This window comes from Falco biarmicus, chromosome 1, assembly GCF_023638135.1.
Source record: "Falco biarmicus isolate bFalBia1 chromosome 1, bFalBia1.pri, whole genome shotgun sequence".
In the NCBI taxonomy this organism is placed as follows: domain Eukaryota; kingdom Metazoa; phylum Chordata; class Aves; order Falconiformes; family Falconidae; genus Falco; species Falco biarmicus.
In genome coordinates, this window is record NC_079288.1 from 3725762 (window position 1) to 3747589 (window position 21828).

At 41.8% G+C, this 21828-nt stretch overlaps 1 protein-coding gene across 1 annotated transcript in view; it reads left to right on the forward strand.

The window, feature by feature from the left end:
* Positions 1-21828, forward strand: part of PRKCA (protein kinase C alpha) — a 160048-nt gene that overhangs the window by 116392 nt on the left and 21828 nt on the right. The window contains exons 9-10 of the mRNA XM_056330488.1: positions 20078-20221; positions 21019-21192. Coding sequence (XP_056186463.1) covers positions 20078-20221; positions 21019-21192 — 318 coding nt within the window. The remainder of the gene's footprint in view (positions 1-20077; positions 20222-21018; positions 21193-21828) is intronic.

Genomic DNA, 21828 nt, shown 5'->3' on the forward strand with positions numbered 1-21828 from the left:
CTGGGCACACTGCTGGCCCATGTTCAGCGGACTGTCAACCAGCACCCCAGGTCCTTTCCCACTGGGCAGCTTCCCAGCCGCTCTGCCCCAGCCTGCAGCGCTGCGTGGGGCTGCAGTGACCCATGGGCAGGACCCAGCACTTCTCCTTGTTCAGCCTCATACAACTGGCCTCGGCCCATCAGTCCAGCCTGCCCAGACCCCCCTGCGGAGCCTTCCTGCCCTCCAGCAGATCAACAGTCCTGCCCAACTCGGTGTCATCTGCAAACTGACTGAGGGTGCACTCGATCCCCTCCTCCAGATCGTTGATAAAGGTATTGCACAGAGCTGGCCCCAGCCCACGTGTGACTGGCCACCAGCTGGATGTCACTCCATTCACCATAACTCGGGGCTCTGCCATCCAGCCAGTTTTTTACCCAGCTAACAGTAGCCCCGTCCAAGCCACGAGCAGCCAGTTTCTCCAGGAGAATGCTGTGGGAAGCAGTGTCAAAAGCTTTACTGAAGCTGAGGTAGACAGCATGACTAAGTGGGTTGCCTTGTCACAGGAGGAGATCAGGTTAGGCAAGCAGGACCTGCCTTTCAGCACCCATGCTGACTGGGCCTTGGATGTGCTGTGTGATGGCACTTAAGATGATCTGCTCCATAACCTTCCCTGGCACCAAGGTCAGGCTGACAGGCCTGTAGTTCCACAGATATTCCTTCTGGGCCTTCTTAGCCCTCCTTTTGTTGCTGATGTAGTTATTGAAACATTTGTTACTGTCTTTTACAGCAGTATCCGGGTTAAGTTCCAGCTGGGCTTTGGCCCTTCTAATTTTCACCCTGCGTAACCTCACGACATCCTTGTAGTCCTCCTGAGTTGCCTGTCCCTTCGCCTAAAGGCCATAAATTCTCTTGGTTTTTTTCCTGAGTTCCAGCCAAAGCTCTCTGTTCAGCCAGACTGGTCTTCTTCCCCACCAGCTTGTCTTTCAGCATGAGGACGGCCTGATCCTGCACCTTTTAAGATTTCCTTTTTTGAAGAATGTCCAGCCTTCCTGGAGACCTCGGCCCCTCAGGGCTGCCTCCCAGGGGACTTGTCAACCAGGCTCCTAAACAGAGCAAAGGCAGCCCTCAGGGAGTCCAGGTGGCAGCTCTGCTGACCCCCTCCTTACTTCTCCAAGAATCAAAACCTCTGTCTTTCATGATCGCTGTGCCCAAGACATCCTCCAGCTACCACATCACCCACAAGTCCTTCTCTGTTCACAAACAGCAGGTCCAGTGGGCGCCTTCCATAGCTGGCTCCCTCACCAGCTGTCGGGAAGGTCTTTTCCACACACTCCAGGAACATCCTAGATTTTCCTCTCTGCTGTTCTGTATTTCCAGCAGACATCTGGTAAGTTGAAGTCTCCCACTAGAACAAGGGCTAGCGACTGTGAGACTTCTCTCAGCTGCTTATAGAATATTTCATCTGCCTCTTCACCCGGTCGGGTGGTCTATAACAGACTCCCACCACGGCATCTGCCTTGTTGCCCTTTCCCCTGGTTCATACCCATAAACACTCTACGTGATCGTCACCATCATTAAGCTCTAGACAATCAAAGCACTCCCTAACATAGGGCTACCCCCACCTCTCCTCCTGCGCCTGTCCCTTCTGGAAGTTTATAGCCAACTGTTGCAGCGCTCCAATGACATCATCTAAATAATTATTTCCACTGAGCTGAAATCAGCTTTGAAACCTTACCGAAAGGTTGCAGGTCTTGGCTGCCATTTCATTAGGGGAGTGTACTTGTCAGGAAGATTAAGAATATACATAGACCAAGAGGTCATACTGGGCTATCTTCTCATTTATCAGTTTATAGGAAAGAGTAACTTCAGAGTGCTTGTTAATCAAGTCTGTATTTGTGGTGCTTGGTCTACTTTTCGATATATGACAGTGTGATTGATATCCAGGCTACATTGATTTGATTTTTAGTACAAAATTACAACAATTGCTACAAAAGTATTGCATTACTAATATCAAATACTTAAAATGAGTAATGGTGGTCTTCAGAGTAAAGGGCTGTACACAAACCTAAGCTATATATAAGAACAGAAAAACTTCAGAATGAGAAAGAATATTTTCAGGTTAAAAGAACAGAAAACTGGTAGATGTGAAATTTCTGAAACCAGTTTCTGGTCTTAAAAATTAAAAAAAAAAAAAAAAAAAGCCTAAGTCATTCTTAAAACTGAGTTTGCCCTTTTGACTACAGTTCAGAAATGTGCTTAGTAGAATCTCCAAGATTCTACCTCCCGTTTAAATCAGTGAGAATTTTTAAAGTATCTGCCTGTGCCTATAGTTCAACAGACATCTTTTAAGGTTTGGCCTCAGGCTCTCATTGATTTTAAACTGTTTACACAACCCTATCACGTCCTTCTAGCTCCACTTTAACAGCCCAGATTTCTTACTTAAATGTGGTTATTAGTCACACAAATCTCATTGATGTGCTGCTTTACTTACTGGACCTTCTGGCACAGATTCTTTAAGTCATTTATTCAATGTAAATCTACCATAAAATAGCGGTAGAGATTATAAATAAGTAAATAAATGATATATTCAAACATTCTCTTCACTTACATTTGTAATTGAACAGTAAAAGCTATTAGTCACAAGACAAAGCTTCCTCGTGACCCATTCTGCCAGATCTAAACCGGTTGAAAAATTAACACCTCACTTGTGCCCAGAGGTTATAGATCTGATCCGACCAACGGACCACATTTGGAAAGGCAAGAGAAGAGTTGAGAAGGATGGTGGTTTTATTAATGGAACCACGCAGCGACCTCACTAAGTATTTTTAGATTTTATTGCAAGGAATTTTTGGGTTATGTACTGTCTATGTATTATCTATATGAGGTTGTCCAGTATATAGAAACTGAGGTATATTATGCCACAGGTATGGTGCAGTATTTTCAATACAACAAATTTTAATCAATCTATATATTTTCTGGATCTCACCTATCACTAAAGCTTACGAATCAATTATCTGCTCATTTAGCAGTATGACCAAATCTGTCTTCAGTGATTTATAGATGATACATCATCATTAATATTTAGAGATAAAAATACACTCCTGTAGGAAGTGGAGGCAGGATAAAATCTGTCACTGTTTTTCATTTCGTTTTAACCTTTGGTTGTGAATTTTCTCTCCAGAATGGCATTATTTGTGGCCAGCTCAAAATGAAACTCCGTTCTCAGCAGGCATATTGTGAATAATTGGAGCTGCTCCATAATTGTCCATGCTGAGGTTGCCATGGGAACTCCCAACAGTCCCAGGTGGCTCCATGGACCCAAACGAGCAAGTCTTTTAGCTGCAGTGTCTACTATTTGTTATATACTTGTTTTCCTCTTACAGTATTTGGCTACTCAAAGAAAAAAGCAGAATATTGAAATAATGCGACCGTACTGTGTTTTTCATACCTGGCAATGATGCGAGCAGCGCTATATTTCTGCTTTTCAGGGCTTTGTTCTGGTTCTTTATTTGGGGAAAAGAAATGTGAAAATTCTAAAACTTCTGTTGTGGGAAGTTATTTCAGTTTTGTCAAGCCCTGTTTCCTGTAATTTGCTGCTTAGTAAAGCACTTCTTGATATTTAAATATCACCTTAGAATAATAATAGGATAATGCTGGTTTAAAAGTAGGCTGGTTAATTACTCTGTCTGTCCCCTTCTTTCCACATCATCATCACGACAAACATTATTAAAAATAAAGCGGCTGTTATGGTCCATATCAATGATTTTTTTAATTAAAAAAAGAACAGAGTAGCTATAATCCTTACATGTGGCTACATTTACCAAGTACAAGATACGTTACGTGATGGGAGCAATGTGAGTCACTACAGCCAGCTTTGGTAATTGAAGTGATCCAAGCGAGTTGTTACGCGGGAATAGGTTACGGCTCATAGAATCTTCACTTTAAGGCGTCTGTGGGGAAGGTATGTAACGGCCTTCCTGGTACGCGCTCTGAAGATGTCAGGCTTTTTTTTTTTTCTAATTATTTTCTTTAGCATAGTGCTCTGTGTGGGTTTCAGTAGGACAAAATTGTTCCCTTGGTTTCTGAGAGAGCTCAGACTAGTGTCCCCACTGTGGGGATCCCTGCGGGGCCATTCTGGTGGACCAGGGGAGGTGCTTCCTTGAGGACATACATCCACACCACGGCTGCTGGCTTCCAGCTGGTTTTGTGGTCGAGACATCTGAGACATCAGGTGCGAGTGGCTTTTCATGGCTGTTAGTTTTGTATCATTCCCTTTAATTAAGTGAATAACAATAAAATCACTCCACAATAAGACGACATTATGCTGATAAGTACGTTTTCTGCAAAATAATTCCCAGTTAGTAAAAGCAGGTGCTGGATTATGCCTTCGTCAACGTTGTGGGGCAGACCCACCAAGGCACGTGTGGTGGGAAGGCACCAGGTATCCAGGGAAAGTGGCCGTGCCGGTGGTGTGCTGTATGCCCCACCTCCCCTTCCTGGGGCTGACCCAGGGACGAGCTCACCCATCCAGGAGCAGCTCTGCACTGCTTCTTGCCCACTTGCCTGATGGGCTGGTTTTGCCGCCGAGAGGTGACGTGCCCAGCTGGGCAGCGGTTCCCCAGGGCTGTAGCTGGTGGGGCTGGACCCCCCGTGCTGTTGCTTTGGCTGCTGTCGGGTTTCCATTACCTGACTTCACGTCTTGAGCGGCTTTGTGCCAGTGGGATCGCTGATGAAGGCTGTGCAGCAGCGAGACCCGTAGTTTCCTATCGCAGGCTAAACAGATCGAAGCAGAAGGAGGGAGGGGGCAGGGTAGGTGCTGTATCTGCAAACTGGAAGCGTACAGTTGTCATGACATTTTGGTGACATCTCAGTGCTTCTAAACATAACTATTATTATCGTCCTAAAGAAAACATCTTTTTAAATGCCTTACCATTTTAAAGATGAGAACGGGGACAATGTGGTGCTTGGCCATCAGGCTTGGTTATAAATACCTAGAACCTCTCCAGTGACGCAGGAGCTTCTGCGTCTGATGTGCTACTGAACTCCTCCAGGATGCAAGGCAGCCTTTTGCTTGACCAAACTTGCGTGTTAATCCTTGTGCAGATGTGGATTTACAAACAAGTAGCGTATCTCAGTCTGTATGTATATACCTGTTGCATACAGAGCTAACACTGATTTACACCATCGGGCCTGGCTTTGTGGCAGTACAGCTGGAGTTAAATTGTGTTTGGAAATGTCCAGAGATTTCAGGGCACAATTAAAGCTCTCTGATGAGTTTCAATGTTGCTATAGTCTAATGCTAAAGAAACCTGTCTCATTCCCTTTCGGAATGTCAGTACATCATTTCTGGTCATTCACTGCCAGTACTGTATTTCTTAGATCTTTAACACTCGCTTTAGATTGGGGGTTTTTTTAAGCAGTTTCTGGCTGCTTTATGAGAAAGGAGAAGGCCAGCACTTTCTGCATTAATCTGGCATTTTTCTATATTCACAACAGTTTTAAGTCAAAAATACATTTTCTTTCTTTTCTTTAATCAACGGCCAGGACATCCTCGAGCAGTTTTAATTTTGAGCTGGAGGCTGGATAAAGATGCTGCAGTTGCACAGCCAGGAGGCCCTTAGCAGAAGGCTCCAGTAACTGTTTCAGTAGCTTCTTAAGAATCCAATGAGTTTTCTAATTAAGTATGATATTTTCATTCAAAAAGACCCACAACTACAGGAGCTTGTGATTTTGTTGTTTTGTGAGTTAAGTTCTTCAGGTCTCTGGTTAAAGTCTTGCAAGGGCTGGGAAGGAGATATTTATTTGAAGTCTTTGAAGGATGGTGACATTTTTGCCCCAGAGCTACTTCACTGGGGGTTTTTTTGTGTATGTATGTTAATCAATAAAATATATGATCTCTATATCTAGCCAATATGCATTCCCACTTTGAAGCAATAACTGTAACTTCAGACAGTTCAGTAAAGGTGACATGGAAAAGAGAAATAACGTTGCTGACACTTCAAATCGTAAATGAATAGACTAAATTTAATTTTCAGGAAAGACACTAAGCTACACTGAAATCATGACCAGCCAAAATATCACTGGCACATCAATCCACACTCATTATGTATACAGTGATATAAAAAGAAGAGCTGCTTTTTTTGGCCATGGCACTCATTCCTATTTTTAAATTGTGCATATTTAATCATTAGAGAATAGTTTGCAGCATTATAGAGTTGCTGTTAGATGACTCCATCTGTTCCATACTATAGTTTGGTGTGGGGAATTCCCATATGCAGTTATCTGGAGGTTTCTCATCTACTCACCGTATCTGAAACTAGAGAACTTGAAATTTCCTAACCAGATGACGTACATCTCTGGTCTCAGTTCCTATCAGCTTGTGAATTCTGTAAGGCTCTTCTCAGTCTGTGTGTTACGATTTAAGGTGAAGAATGTACGTAGAAAACTGTAGTGATAGCAGGGGTTTCTGTATCCCTGCTATAAAGGTTAAATGTGTGGCTCAAGGCAAAAAAAAACCCCGAACTTCTGTACTGTCACCCCTTTACAGTGCTCCTTGATTGTTAAGAGCCCAGACTCCACACATCTGTACATACATGTAGCTTTCTGCATTGCTGTGGTTTAACATGAGGAATGTGTTATGCATGAAGCAGATGTATGTACAAGGCTAAGGTAACGCTGCCGCGCAGTTACGTGAAGATCTTACTTCACCGTGCTGTGCTGCACTGTGCTCCTTACTCTTAGGGTGATTAACACCACGGTTTCTTTTTCATGATTTTTCTGTGCATAACAGATGTGTCCATTTCTGTATTCTCGCTGCTGTGTCTTTGTTTACTTCTGCTACTAATTGTTGTTGCTTTGCTTCGCAAGCCCGTCACTAACCAAGCAGTGTTTCTCCCTTTCCTGTCTCTTCCAGGACTGTCATGTAAATAGCCGCTTCTTCAAGGTAGTTTTCTCCTTGGTGTTCTTCTGCACCTTTCTCTTCACACAACCCTCTTTACCAATGTTTGAAGTATATTAAATTCAGTTTCATTCTCACCATGTTTTAAGGATGCACTTGTTTTTTCCCCAGTTTAAGTTTTTCTAATGGATTAAAAAAAAAATAATTGAAGTATTAATCTTCCATAATTTGTCACAAAGTGCTCCCCAGATTAGAAGTTTACTTACAAAAAAGGAGTCATGGAACCTCAGCTGATACAGTGTGCCTTTCCTTTGGAAAGAGTTAGTGAAATGAATGCTGCCTTCTCATGGCAAATGGAAAATGGTGCATCTTTAATTGGAAAGATACTCATGGAACTTTAAATCACTTCCACAGATCAAATAATGCTCATGTTCACTGTATATTTATATATATATAAATTTACATAATATAGCATGCATGGTTTATGATATAATATACACCATATATTGCTATATGTTAGTTGGAGTATACTATATCATAAGAGGTATTACCCATATGCACAGATGCTCTGATACATGACATACCACTTCACCTGTTTAATTCCCATTTTACTTCTTTCACTAACCACCACATCACATAATTACTGCCATAAAAGATATATATCAGCATTGCGAACGTACATGTATGGACTTTTTATTTGCATGTATCTCTAACAAATTGTCTTGCTTTATTAGGGCAAAGGTTACTGACACAAATCACACTTTCAGTTTCACACATTCATTAAATTTTAATTTAGATTGTAACTTGAAGGCCCTGTGCTGTAAACTGTTTTAAGACTCTAAGGTTATTGAAGCCGTTATCATCTTCAAATAGTATTTTTACACTGTAAGTTGATCTAGAGCAGTTTACATGTTATAGCTCAGAGCTTAGAATTCTTAGAATTTAAAAATCAGATTTCATTTTTGAAGAGTTGTTTATATTATAATGCATGATTTTACCAAACGATTTAATAGTGAATGATAAAAACAAAGAATAAGACTATTTGTCAATTGCCAAATATTTCCTAACACAGTAATCATTTGTCATGCAATCAGTAACTTATTTTTTCTTAACCTTGATTCTTTATCTGGTATCTTTATCTCAGAAAAGCCTGTACAGAAGAGGACTGCCCTTCCTCAATCCTTTACACCTCTGCTTATTTGAAAGTAAAACCACACAGTGGTTTCATTGATGAAACTTGTTTAATGCAGGGAAGTTGCAAGTTTCTCTGTTTAAATGTATTTTAAACCAGAGCAAAAGCTACCCTGAAAAAATGCATCTGGGGTAAATACAAAGTTACATCTAACACCGTGTTGTCACTTCATTGTAAAACCCAGACCCTGAAGTGCGCTGATATAAACTGACCAAAGTCTGTGGTCAATTCGTGTTCTCACCATAGGAGTGCACCTAAAAAAAGAGCTGAACAGTTTCCTACAGCTGCTGCTCCATGGGCAAAATTCGTACTTAGGCCTTGTGAATTATAAACATGAATTCCAACAAAGTAAGTTGCACTCTGTTCTGATGTGAAGAGGAGACTCAAGACTTCTCTTTTTCTGATGGGGAAAAAAAATGCTTCCTCGTTTATTGTCTGTCTTTTCTCTCTGAATGATAACAAATGCCCGTTCTGCTTGCTGCTGACAGTGACTTAGCATCACTAACCTAAGCTCAGAAGCGTCACTGCATGCTGCATTCTGCACGCTAATCGCCACTGACGTTAGCATGTCTTTGGAAATAATTTTGTAAGTAATCAGTTTATGTGGGACTGCTGGGGAGGTTGTGTTCCCAAGTTTACAAGATTGGAATTGAAAGGAAACAGCAGGAGCAGAGGAAGAAGGCAGGCTGTGTTCCTGAGGATAATGTGACACTTCTGAGCTAGAAACCAGTCAAAATGTACAAAAATTATTTTATCGTGGCAAATTTGAGAATGCTGTGAACAAGGTCAAACAGTATAAATACTTGTTTATGAAATTATCAGATACTGAGAAGGATCCTGCATTTATGCTGCTTTTTTTTTTTGCCAGCAAAGAGTATGTTTAAATAGATTATTTTCACAACGTCATGCAGAAAACACCTTCATCTTTGTGTGTGTGCTTGTGTGCGTTAAGTAATTCCATAGCACGTTAAGACTTGGATACAGAATCCCAAGGTTTTAAGATCAGTCCTGGTCTGCAGCTTTTCATGGCTGTGGTGGTTGATTGCAGGGATTTGTGCTGAGATCAAGTAGAACTGAAGTCCTTAAATATGAATTTAGAGCAGAATTTTATTATTCTTTTGTCCATATTGCAATGAGCGTTATCCTCAAAAGCAATTTTACATGCTAGGGTTTTTTATTATTGAAAGTTAGCATCCATTTGCATAATTAAAAAATAAAGGAGCATATATAAAAGCAATCCTTTTTTTTGACACTTAGGGATTTGCAGTTCTAGTATCACGTTTGGGGTTTTTTTTACCACTACCACAGGATATTTCTGCAAGAATTTTTGAATATTATTCCTAGGCAGCCTCTTTAATTACATTTCATCTAGTTAGACACTGCTCTGTTGCAGGGGGTAGCATGTTTGGCAATAAAGGCAGAAAACAAAGTAGACTCAGGTGGCCACAGGATTATTAAACAGATTAAACATATTGACAGTGCCAAATGGGTAACTGGAAACTCTTCCCTCTCCAGATTTCACTGCTTACAGCCAGATATCCGTTGTCCAGGGCAATATCCCCTGGAACTGCTGTTTGTAGGATACACACATCCCTTTTCAAATTAGTATCGTTCATAGTCATTTGACTTCATTGTCTGCATTTTCTAGGGCTCATGGTTACCTCAGTCGTGTGCCTGGAAAATCTGGGAAGTTTTTTAGAAATCATGTATTTATGTACTTGACACAGTTTTGACTTCTATGCAGCAACACAGAAAAAAAATATTTAAAAAAAATATTGAATAGGGAATGTGATTATAAACCCCCCAAATAAGCAGCTCCATTGAGATGCTGTATGGTATATTAAACTGTTGTATTGTCCTTTAGGATTCTCTTATTGCCTTTATCCCAAGTAAACATCCATTTAACATAATGTTGAGCTTGAGAAAATCATTTCTCCTCGGAGGAGAATCCACGAGGGGTCAGTAAAGAACACAGAATAGCTCCCAAAGCTGCAAGCAAGCTCTGGCAAAGTCCTGAAAGAAATGAAATAATGCAAATCGTTTGTTTGTATATACGTAGAAAGATACAAACCTGTTAGATGAAACCGCTCTTTTGATAATATTCAGTATGCTGCTTTTCATACAGCCCTTCATTTAAGGCTTTTATCTGGCACTGATGCTAATTTTTGCTCTGATCGAATTATTTCATAATTTGCAGCTGTAAAAGTGAGTGCTGCCTCTGCTCACCTCTGTGTTGCTCAGTTTATCTCTGCCATTGGGTGCCTCATGAATTCTGTAATTACCTGCCTTTCTGCCTCCGTTGTGCCCAGCTTTATGTGCTAGGCGAGAGAAACGGACCTCTGCAGCAATCTCCCAGGCACTAAGTGGAATTATCTCATGAATTTTGTGAGCCTGCAAGGTGTTAGAAGAGGCATGGGTTCCAAACACACAGCTCCTGGTAGGATTAGACAAAGTAACTCAGTCTTACTAATCATCCAGAATTCATTGTGGGACGCAATGCTATTTGTAACCCAGGTTAGCTCGTGGACACTCGATGTCAGCGTTCCTACGTGATGAGCAAAGCAGTACAGCACGTGCGTGGGCTTCAGGAAGGGGGTCCTGTGTCCTAGGACATGTTTTCTGCAAAAAGGCATTTTTAATCCTTTTCACATATGGCACAAACGTTTTTATAGGCAGATCCTTTAAATAAATTTGCTATTACTAACCAAAAAGGTAAATATGACACAGGTTTAAGGGGAGGAGGAGAGGAAATGATGAGGGGAAAGGTAAATTAAAGACATAAAATAGTCCATATTTAACTGCCAGGTACAGTTTTATCACCCTCCCCGTCTGCATTTGTATGAAACATCCTGTTTGCCTTCATGCCTTTTTATTAGCAATGGGCACGATGGGAAGTTTTTTTCCTAGCTATTTTTTCAATAACTATTTTAGCTATTGAAGTAAAAATGCACTTTCATTTTTAGATACTGCCTTTTTTTGTGAATTACATCATAGTTCACCACAGTGATATTGCCGTCGTGAAAAGAAACCTGAGTGCACATGAACAGCTTTCTGCTTATTTGCATCTTTTCAGTGTTCTCCTTGCTGCAAAGAAGTCTTGCTAGAATATAATTTCACCAGGGGAATGCACAGCTGAAAAACAGTCTGTGTAAACCTCACGAAGCCTGGATAATGGCCGTGGCATGGTGCATCCCCTGGTACGGTGGGTCTTGCTGTATTGCAGTGTCTTGCGTAGGCATCGTCAGTCTGCTGCAGGCTAATCCCAGGGTGCTGCTTTCTATATGGGTGAATATGTGTCTATACAGGCGTTAGTGCAATGCAGTTCCGTAATTTAGTTCATTAGTTCGTTTGCCCTTGAAAGAAACAAATAGGAATCAGGGAGAATGCGCAGTAAGATGAGGAAAAGCCATGTGTTGCCACCTTCTTCAGAAGCATTTAAGCCAAGGAAAGAACAGAAACGGTCTCTTCTGTTACGTTTCTTGGGTAATCTAATGCCAAAGCATCTCCCCAGATTGCTCAGCACAGGTTTTGTAGGGAAACAGGTAAAATGGCCAAGGAAGTTCCTTCCCTCTGGTGACCTGCAACAGCAGAGACATGAGCTGGGACTGGACCAAGATGTGACACTGGTGCCACCCCCTCTGCGCTCAGAGCTGCTAAACCATCCACAGCTTAGGCTCGAACTTTCTCTTTCCTCTGTTGTTTCCATGACTACAAAACTCCCCGCTAATGAATTATAAGCTTGCATTAGGTTATGGTATTAAGCTTAAAACTCAGCCTGGTGAAGAATTAGGTCTTGCTGGGGCTCAGAAATGGGCTCTTCTCATTTCAAATTCTCAGCATCCTGATAATTGAGTTGTATAAACCAGGAAATTGATAGTCCTTTATAGCATCTATAATTACATGGAATTGGAAATGCAATAATGTAAGAAACAAGCTGCCACAATGATGGAGAACTTTTCAGTGAATGGGAGGGTTTTTCCTCCAGATTTTGACTTGAAATTTATTGGATTTATTTACTTTATTAAAGGCTTGCTAATGGCTCAACTTGTTGATCAAAATCCCCACTGAGCTTTCATGACTGGAAACCTGAATAGGGCTTTTTTTTCTCCTTCCTTGAGACTTGGCTAAATTATTTCAGTTTCTCCTTCTCACATCCTTAGGATGAGTTTTGTCAGTTCTGTCAGTGACATTTTCTATGGTTTGTCTCAGATCTGAGCTGCTCTGATGCTTCTTGCGGAGCATCCAGGTAGCGACAGACAGAACTGAGCATTAATTTCACACTTGCAGCCGAAGCCTCCTGGGCTGTAATAGCGAAACTGGAATGTTACTGTTCAGACTGTTCCTTTCCTCACTTCTCACCACGCCTTTTGCTTGCTTTTTTTTTTTTTTTTTTTTTTTTTATGTGTTATGCAGAGTGTTACATGCAGCTCTGCTATGGCTTTGGGTTAATTTAAGAATTAGGAGCAGAAACATTGGGAGCAAGGCAGACTAGCATGAGATGGCTGGTTCCATCACCAGTGACATTTGAAGAGTGTGTTGGGCCCTAGCAAAGACCTGGTGAGAACTTGTTGCAGCATGAGAGGCAGGACTTTTGTAGAGTTTTGCAGAGGGGTTGAATTGTGGCCAGAGGACATTCCTGCTCCACGGATCCCAAGAAAGTCTCGGGAGCCAAAATAAAGCCTGCTTAGTCAGCCCTTAGATTTCTGACCCTCGTGCTGTCACCATCGTGGGTTTTTGCAGCGGCGACTGGAGCCAGTGCTGCTCTCTGTCGTTCCACCCTTCGTGTGCTATTTACAGCTGAGTGCGACTGTATGGGCAAAGCGGTGGGTGCTGGGAGGAACCTGCCGTAGAGGAGGGGAGAGGATGCTGGTGTGTGATGTGCGGCAGCGCTGTGAGTCTGGAGGAGGCTCGGCTGCCGGGAACAAAGCTCTCCCTTTCATTTCTTTTCCCGGCAGGTGTCAGCGGAGCCAATAAGTAACAGATGAAATGTGGCGATAAACCCGCTGCTTCCAAACCGCGGTTGCGTGTGCTGTCTGTGTCTATACCTCCACACACGTGATGGGGATTCAGTGTTGTTGTTAAATATTTTTTTCGTTTATCACTTTCTCCTCTTGAAAATTTGTTACCAATAGATATCCATGCTGGGCATCTGTGAACTTGCTAAGAGCGAGTTGCCTTGGCAACCGAAAAGTGCATCCTCTAGTGACTGCAGTCGCCAGGCCTTTTGTTGGCTGGAATATTTTTCCGCGGGAATTGATGTGGGTTTCTCCCTTCTGAAGCTGTGCTTGGGGGTGGCAGGGGGTGGCCGCAAGTTTGGGCAGTTTGGGAATCCAGCGCTTCTTTTTCTGTATGGGAACAAAGCTGAATGTTGCAAACAGCAACAGGGGAGGAATAATGAAGGTGAGCATTACAAGGTGTTAAAGCACTAACATCGTGATATGCAGCTGGTTCCCCTAAAGAGACTGAGGGTAGGAATGTGAATTGGGTAGACTTTTTGGAGGTTTAATTTCTTACAAGTTTTATTTATTTATTGGCTAATGGGAAAAATTACCAGTTTCATCTTTTTGCTCTGTAGGTAATAACTGGAGGGCAGAAGAGCCAATGTTCAGATATGTTCCAATTTGTTGTTTTGTCCTATTAGGTTGTCTTCACAGTAAAAAATCAGAAAGAAAGTTTTGAAAAGACTCGATGAGAACTTTACTGCAGTGGAAAATAATGATTACTATTCCCTAAATCATTTCTTTTTCTTCTTTGCATCACACTTCTGATCTTTGCATCACACTTCTGATTAGGTTTTGGAAGTCTTCCCCCCCCCCCCCCCCCCATATCTAATTAAAAGAACAATTGTTACACTTAGATTAAAAAAAAAAAAAAAAAAGGAATTATTTTTACAGCAAAACCTGAGATAGCTTTTCCAGAAAGCGCACACCAAATTCCAAGAGCGTCTCCCATGTAACACACTGTAACTTCTGTAACACTCCATGGAGAAGCAAATCGGGGCTGAATATATAAAGTGTGTCTCACCTGTGGTTTCAGGGTAAAAGAACGGGCCGAGATAAGGTGCGTCCAACCCAAAGGAAGTAAGATGATGTGCATGTCTTGTTTTCTCTTTGGATTAACTCTTCTGCTACCAGTGCAGACTAATTTACCTTTAACGAACTGTTTTCCTGGTTTGTTTGCTGCAAGCTGGCTTCGTTGTAACAATACTGTGTTTTTATTGAAGATATTAAGCCAAGCAGTCGGATTGTAAATTGAAAATTAATCCAAGGCCTGAAATGCCATCTTCAACTTCAGCAAGTTAGAATATCTATAAAAAAATAAAGGTGAATTCAAGTAGAATTCTGCCATTTTCAACTTTAGTCATGGTAGGAAGAAGCAAAATATCATTGCTCTTTTCTAATAAGCTTTTATGAATCATTTGAATTTATGTCCCTTCTGTAGCTGCAAAACTGGTTTTGCGTCAGGAATCTGGAAGAGTGTGTTGGTTGCATGGCATTTTCTCTCTGCAGTGTTCATGGCATATCAGATGTAAAACTTATGGCAGAGCTCAGTAAGAGCACGTTAAAATGTTTTATGTTCTTGAGCTCATGAGAGTACACTAACATACACTGCAGCTGGCTGTGGGCACACAGAAATTAGAATTCCCATTTTTGCGCTCTGCCTCTACAGCTGCTAAAAGAAGATTTGTAAGTATTACAGTCACTGGACGCTACGTTAGACTAATCTGAATAAAAGTAGTTCTTTGTTGTAAAAGAGTTTGTGGAGAATTTAAAGCAAGCTGAGGCATTCCTGCTATTGTAAAAAAAGAAAACAAGCATAAAACACCCTAATATATAAAATCAGTTAAATGAACTGTGATATTTGTAATGATGTAAGAACGAGTAGGTCCCAAAATAATACGGAATATTTTAAGTAAATCTGCTTTTTATGAAATATGCTTTCCTCTAAGCCAGCAAGCAGTAGGCTGTGGTTCTGGTGAGCTCTTCCTCCTTTCAGACCCACCTCTCTGCCTGGTCCAGGTGTTTTCCATATTCCTCCTTTTTTCTAGCTATATCCAACCGTAAGAAAACCTGATCCTCTTCAAAGTTTGTTTAGATAAATACCTGAGAAAATACATTATTGGGGCTGTTTATAAGGCTAGAGCTTGAAGAGAGAATGATGGCTCTGTGCAAGATCGAGAAAGATCTGGACACCATTTAACAGCTTTAGGGCACAAGACATCTGCCTGTGGTGTCACATCAGGTGCCCTGACCTGTGTATGTCCCAGTTCCAATGCCCTGCTCTTCAGTTTTGTGTGTGTGAAGCTCTCCATCACAAACTGCTGTCCTTACACGCAGTTTCTCTAGCCAGCAGAGCCCCGCGTCTCTTCATTCCTCTGTGGTTAGTTGAAACAGCATCCCCAGGAGCTCTGGAAATCACTTCTATCCAATATCTGTCCTATTTTTAGTTCTTAAGTTGGTCTTAACAGAGCACAAGCCTCAAACAGATTCTCTTCCCTTCTAATAAGCAGTAAAGCTATTCATCGTGGGCAATCCTGGATGCAGAGGTGACGTGAAAGTGATGCTGTGTGGTTTTATATTTCATTTTTTCAAATTAAAATGCACCAGTAATGTAATGTTTTCTCTAGTATATTTATTTTTATTGTGCTCCTCTCCTTGACTGCATTTTAACAGTAGTTTTATTTTGTACTTCCCCATCTGAAGTATCTAAAATATATAAATTGTACTTTATGTGAAAAAACAACGTCCCACATGTTGAGGTATTAAAAAAACAGAGGAAAAGCGGTTTTCTAGCAAAATATGTTTAGCAAGTTATTTCCCATGTGGGACATAGTAAGAAATTAACATTGCTGTGTGTGAGGAAAGTTTGCAAGTCATCACATTGTATAGAACGTCATTAAACAGCTCCAGTGGGCACAGCCAACTAAATATTCACCCAGCGGGTGAGGGGAAGGCTCACGCAGGTGACAGGAAACCTGCGAAGTGGCCACAGCATGTGGGTGGATGGGGTCTGCTCCACACGCACACTGAGCTCAGCACATTTCGGATGTGTTTGCTCCAAACCTTTGCTAAATCTGGTAAGCAAATGCTTGTTTCCCTGTATCTTCACCCATTGCTTGCAATAAGGCACAACATTCGTCCACTGTAGATTTTCTGTAGTTTAATGTAAAGCAATGTTGATACTTGACGACATTTCCTAATCTTTTAATCATAACTATAAATCGTCAGTTGAGTTTCTGAAATACTTCTGTCTTGCCCCATATTCTGGGTTAGGCTCTGCGGTAAAGGGGTAAGGTTAAAGCCTTTCCTTAAATCCATCAACATCAATTGTTAGTGACGATTTGTGACATTTCTGCTGAGTGTAGAAACTTCCATGCAGCGTGTAAGTGATGTTTTGGTTTGGGTTTGTACTTCAGGATGAATTGAAAAACACGGAATATACACAGCAGCTAATTCTCGAAGATGGGTATTAAGTACTAGATCTTTCAGGATTTATTTCATAAAGATGTCTTACCGTCCCATCAAAATCTTGATGGCACATGTAACATCTGTAATGGCTTGACCATGTTTACCTAATTTTATTTCCATGCCCATAGCCTAATTCTGTTCCAATAGCTCTGGAAAGTTTTTTTAAGTAGTACTAAGACAACAAAGTGATATGCCTGAGGCTAAGTCATAATCAAAACATGTTGCGGTAGTATTTTGGGAAGATCTTAATGGATCATCTGTGAAATGTTTTGTTTTGGATTATTACTGTTTCTTTTTTTTTTTTTTTTTTTGCCTCCCAGTATATGTTTGCCAGTGTTGAAATTCCGACTATACTTTCAGTAGGTCCTGAAGCCAAAAAGCAGTAAAAAGAATTCACATGCTAAATGTGAAAAACTTTTATTGGCGTGCTCATGAACAACACCAACAAGGGTTGGTGGCCCTGTTGAAGGGAAATGGGGACCTCTGATAAGGTGGTGACAATTTAATCAGGTCATTAGGCCGTTCCCCTTTGGGTCCGTGTGCTTTCATTGAGTCAGCCTGGTCGCTGTTGAGCATTTCATGGATGCCACATTCCTGTATTTCCTTATAGACGGTTTGCAGCAGTGTTCTCTCTTTACACCTACCACCGCCGGGGCTAACGCACGGAGCTAGCTCAGCACCAGCGAGGTGATAACCAGGATCGGCGGCTTCCCGTCAGGATAAGGGCAGGCAGATAAGCTCCCGCCTGCCTTAGCCATCCACCCGCAGCAGATGGCACAGAAGCCCACCTGACCAAACAGCAGGCGCCTGATGTTCTCCTTAAAAATTTACTGTATGAAAAAAGAAATTACCAAACTGAGAGTGACATCTAATTCAAAAAAGATAGAAAATGGAAGTAAAAGGAGCATGTCTCTGTTGCTCTTTGAATCCAAGGGTTTTCTTGGAGGGCACAGGGAGGCCTTGGCTTGGTTCTCTGATATTATTTCAAGGCGCCGCCGTCAGATGCTGACAATTTTGTCTCGCGTGTGTTTGATCGCAGCGAGCGCGGTGCTTTCGGCTCCGGGAGCCGGCAGAGGGCACAGGAGCCTGCTGATGGATCTGCCACTCTTCTCTTGTGGAAAATCTGCTGATAGCCCCGAGCCTGGGGTGGCAGAAAGCACCCCCTGCCCGAGCGGCAGGTTTGTACCCAGAGACACAATCTGCCTTGGAACAAAATGCAGTTTGTTGTTTCGAGTGATACATTTTTCAAACAGGCTGCCAACAACCTACCCAGGGGGTTTTAAGTGTAAGAAATAAAGCCAGTGTTTTCCACTCAGTGCCTGATTTCGATCTCCATTACTGGGTGAAAAGGCAGATACTGAAATTCCTTCTTGTATCAGAAAAGCAGGTTCTGTTATCTGAGACCCCATATGTGAGAGCATCACAAAGACCTGGCCAGCAAAGCTGCTCCTTTAAACCACTCACCCCCTACAAATAAAGGATATTAGGATTTTTCTTTTTTAACTTGTTCTGCTTATGGCTCAGTCTTGTATTGTGGCCTTGAAAGGAGCTTTGTCCCGACAAAGAGGGCCATTGCAGACCCTGGATTTGTGCCAGCAGCCGGATCTGCTGCAGGACCATCCCTTGCAGGATCAGGGACTTTAGGCTGACTCCCAGGACTGGCTCTTCCTAAACATTTGCACAGCACATGATCATGCTTAGCATCTCCAAGTGCTGCTTTCATGCCAGGAAGTAATATTAGCGATAGCAGAAATTCCACGTTTTAATCTGTATTACAATCCAAACCAAACATACACACACAAAAAAAAATATATCTAAACTCCCCAAATTCATATCCCTGTGGCAGGTATGAGGCTTCCTGCATTTCTAAAGTTGCAGGAAGAGTCATCCAATCTGAATGTGCTTTTCAAGTGATGTGTGGTTATTTTATCAGATGATTACTTGACATTACTGCCTGCAGTAGCAGAAGGCTGGAGTCTATGAATTGAGTCACCCCTTTCAATCATCAAGTTTTAAACTTGTCTGGGGAGGGGAAAGTTTTTATCTTCCAGTTTGCAATGAGCTGCCAAAGGTGTATGCGGGACCAGGCTTTGGAGGTGATTTATTGTGTGACTTTGAATAAACTTTAACTTCTATAATTTTCTTTATCTGCAAAACAGTGATAATGCCGTAGAAACACAGAACGGTTTGAGTTGGAAGGGACCTTAAAGATCATCTGGTTCCACCCCCCCTGCCCTGGGCAGGGACCCCTCCCACCAGCCCAGGTTACCCCCAGCCCCGTCCAGCCTGGCCTGGGACACTGCCAGGGATGGGGCACCCACAGCTGCTCTGGGCACCCCGTGCCGGTGTCCTGCCACCCTCACAGGGGAGAATTTCTTCCTAATATCTCACCTAAATGTCCCCTCTTTCAGCTTAAAACCATTCCCCCTTGTCCTGTTGCTGCATGCCCCTTTCTCATCAGCCCCTTTAGGTACTGGCAGGCTGCTCTAATACGCAAACATTGTCCTTTTGCGGTGCAGTGAGAAAAGTATTTATCCTTAAATGTCAACCATATGTCAATGGCACAAAGTAAATTAACCATATTAGAGGTTATTTACGAGACCAAGACACTGGATAGATGGGGGGAAAGCAGTTCTATCCTAAAGTATTATTAAACCTTCTTGGTTTTGCTTCTGCTGGTATATGGGATTATTTTGAGAAAAAGAGGGATATTATGTTGTAGCCCGCATTATCTTTCGGTGAGTCTTACTTTTTTCTCTCTTGTTAACTTTGAGATTTGAAGTGCAACTTACTTGAGCAATTACATGGTGTCTCATATGAAATACTGAGACTTTGTTGCAACCTTCTGCAAACCAGACTGTCTTGCCAAGGCAGAGCTTTTGTATGAAATATTTCCCTTCCTTCCTTTTCCAGATCAACACTTGATTGAAAATCAAAGTTGATTGTATTGCTAGTTTGAAAGTGGCCATGTTCATCTGCATTAATTCTCATGTGGTGTGTTGTTGGGTTTTTTTAATGTAGGTTATTTTTCTTAATGCATGTCAAAAATCTCCTAACTCTTGCTATGCAGTGACTTAAAAATTACATTTTAAAAGAGAATGTACTGAAGAGACTGTTTATGTCCTAAAATACCTTATGTAGAATCTAGCATGGTATTTTTGGAAAGCATTTTTTGTATTTCAAAACAAAAGCACCAGATAAGCCTGCTTTTGGCATGAAAATAAGTGATTTTTTTTTTCCTTTGGCTTTGATTTTTGCTTTGGTTTTGCTCTTCTAACCAGATAAGTGTAGCTGCTTTTATCTGGTTATACATGAACACAGTTTTCCACTTTAATTCAGTAGTGTCAAAGTATCGTTGGAATGAGTCTTCCAAGTTGTGTCTGCGCAAATGTTGCTGTGCAGCCTTTCTCCTGGGAATGCCACCTCAGATAGGGTCATCTCCAATTGTGACCTCCACCCAGTGATCCCTTCTGGCAAGGAAACAGGCTGCTCTTCTTACTTTCCTATTTCTGTGTGTGTACGTGTGTGTATGTTCTTCAGAAAGCCAAACTTGGGCCAGCTGGTAACAAAGTCATTACTCCAACAGAAGACAAGAACTCAAGTGTGCCGTCCAACAATCTGGACAGGGTGAAGCTGACAGATTTCAACTTTCTCATGGTTCTTGGAAAGGGGAGCTTTGGGAAGGTAAGAATTCTTGATAACTATTCCACTCGCGTTGGTTTTTTTTTTGTTTGGGTTTTTTTTTTCTTTTTTTTCTTTTATTTTTCTTGAGGAAGAATGCATGACTAATTCTCCAAGAAGCCAATTCCAGAGCCAAAAGGCTGTGCATTTTGGAGGGAGGATTTCTCAACATGGAGTAGGGTGATTCCCTAAGGACTAGCAGGCTTCAGTCACATTTGGCAGTTTTTCTTGAAAAAAAATTTTAAAAGCCCTCAGACTGTTGGTCAGGATGTAAGAAACAGTTGGTGACTTTTAGATCCTCACTTCCCGGCAGTTTCAAGGAAGTGAAATCTACTTTTCTGGCTTTACTACCTAGGTCATTCTGCCAGTTCTGGAAGTCACCAGCATCAGTAGGGCTGAATATATAGGGAAAAACTAGGAGTAGCATATATATATGTATATTTGAAACCTCTTAGTCGAAAGAAGGGGTTGCTATTTTTCTGTCTGTTTGAACAACCACTTACGTGCTCAAGTACCCTTTACTGAAGTGTCCCCCAGGACTTAACATTTGAGCAACCCTTTGGCAGCGTGCCTGTGATTAACCAGAGGGGGTTGGCACAGGCTTTGTCTGCAATGACTGGTACAGCTCGTTGCAGTGGGTGAGTAATGACGATATTTTTGGAGTTTTGATCAAGTTAGTCTATACCAATAAAAAAAAAAAAAAAGCTGGATTGCCATCTATACAAATCTTCGGGCGTATGAGTCACCTTCCCTCCTTGGCAGCTAGGAATATTTTCACCCTGTTGTTTCTCTTTGCGCAGGTGATGCTGGCAGACAGGAAGGGGACAGAGGAGCTCTATGCAATAAAAATACTGAAAAAAGATGTGGTGATTCAGGATGATGATGTTGAATGTACAATGGTTGAAAAACGAGTCCTGGCATTGCAAGATAAACCACCATTCCTGACACAGCTTCACTCTTGTTTCCAAACAGTTGTACGTGAGCTCTGTCTTTCTTGTCACCTGGATGTTTTCCATATGGTCATGGATTTTATCCATTCCATGATATGTATTATCATGCAACGTATATATCATAGCTTCTGTGCATAGGAGATGGTAAAGAAGGAGATACCGCATGTAATTACCGCTAGTATTTTTAATATAAAACCTAGGTTTAAAGATTTTTCTTCATACACTAATTCAAGCAGAGCAGTGTGACAATTCATAAATTTAATAACGTGTGCTTTGCTGCGTCAGAGCCTTAAGCCCAGATCCCCAAACATTCCTAAATGCTTTTAAGGATCTGAGGATAGTACATGAAAAGTCTCAGTGGCTGTTACTGTATCGTGAGGTGATTAGTCCTCAATCAATGTTGATGAACTTAATTTAGTTTTCTGGCACCCCTTGGCACAGAGGAAAGCGTTGAGGGGTTTTTTTTAATTCTTATAAATACGTGAAGCGGCGTTTCCCCATCACGTTGCAAAACCTTTCCCAGGGACAGCCTGTGGGATGGCAGCACCGTGCCGGTCGCTTGGATGGCCTGGAAAGCTGCGTGGCAGGCAGCTGGCCTGGGTTTCGAGCGGCCATGGATACACCCTGGGGCTAGCGGCCTGGCTCCAGGTGTCCCGAGCT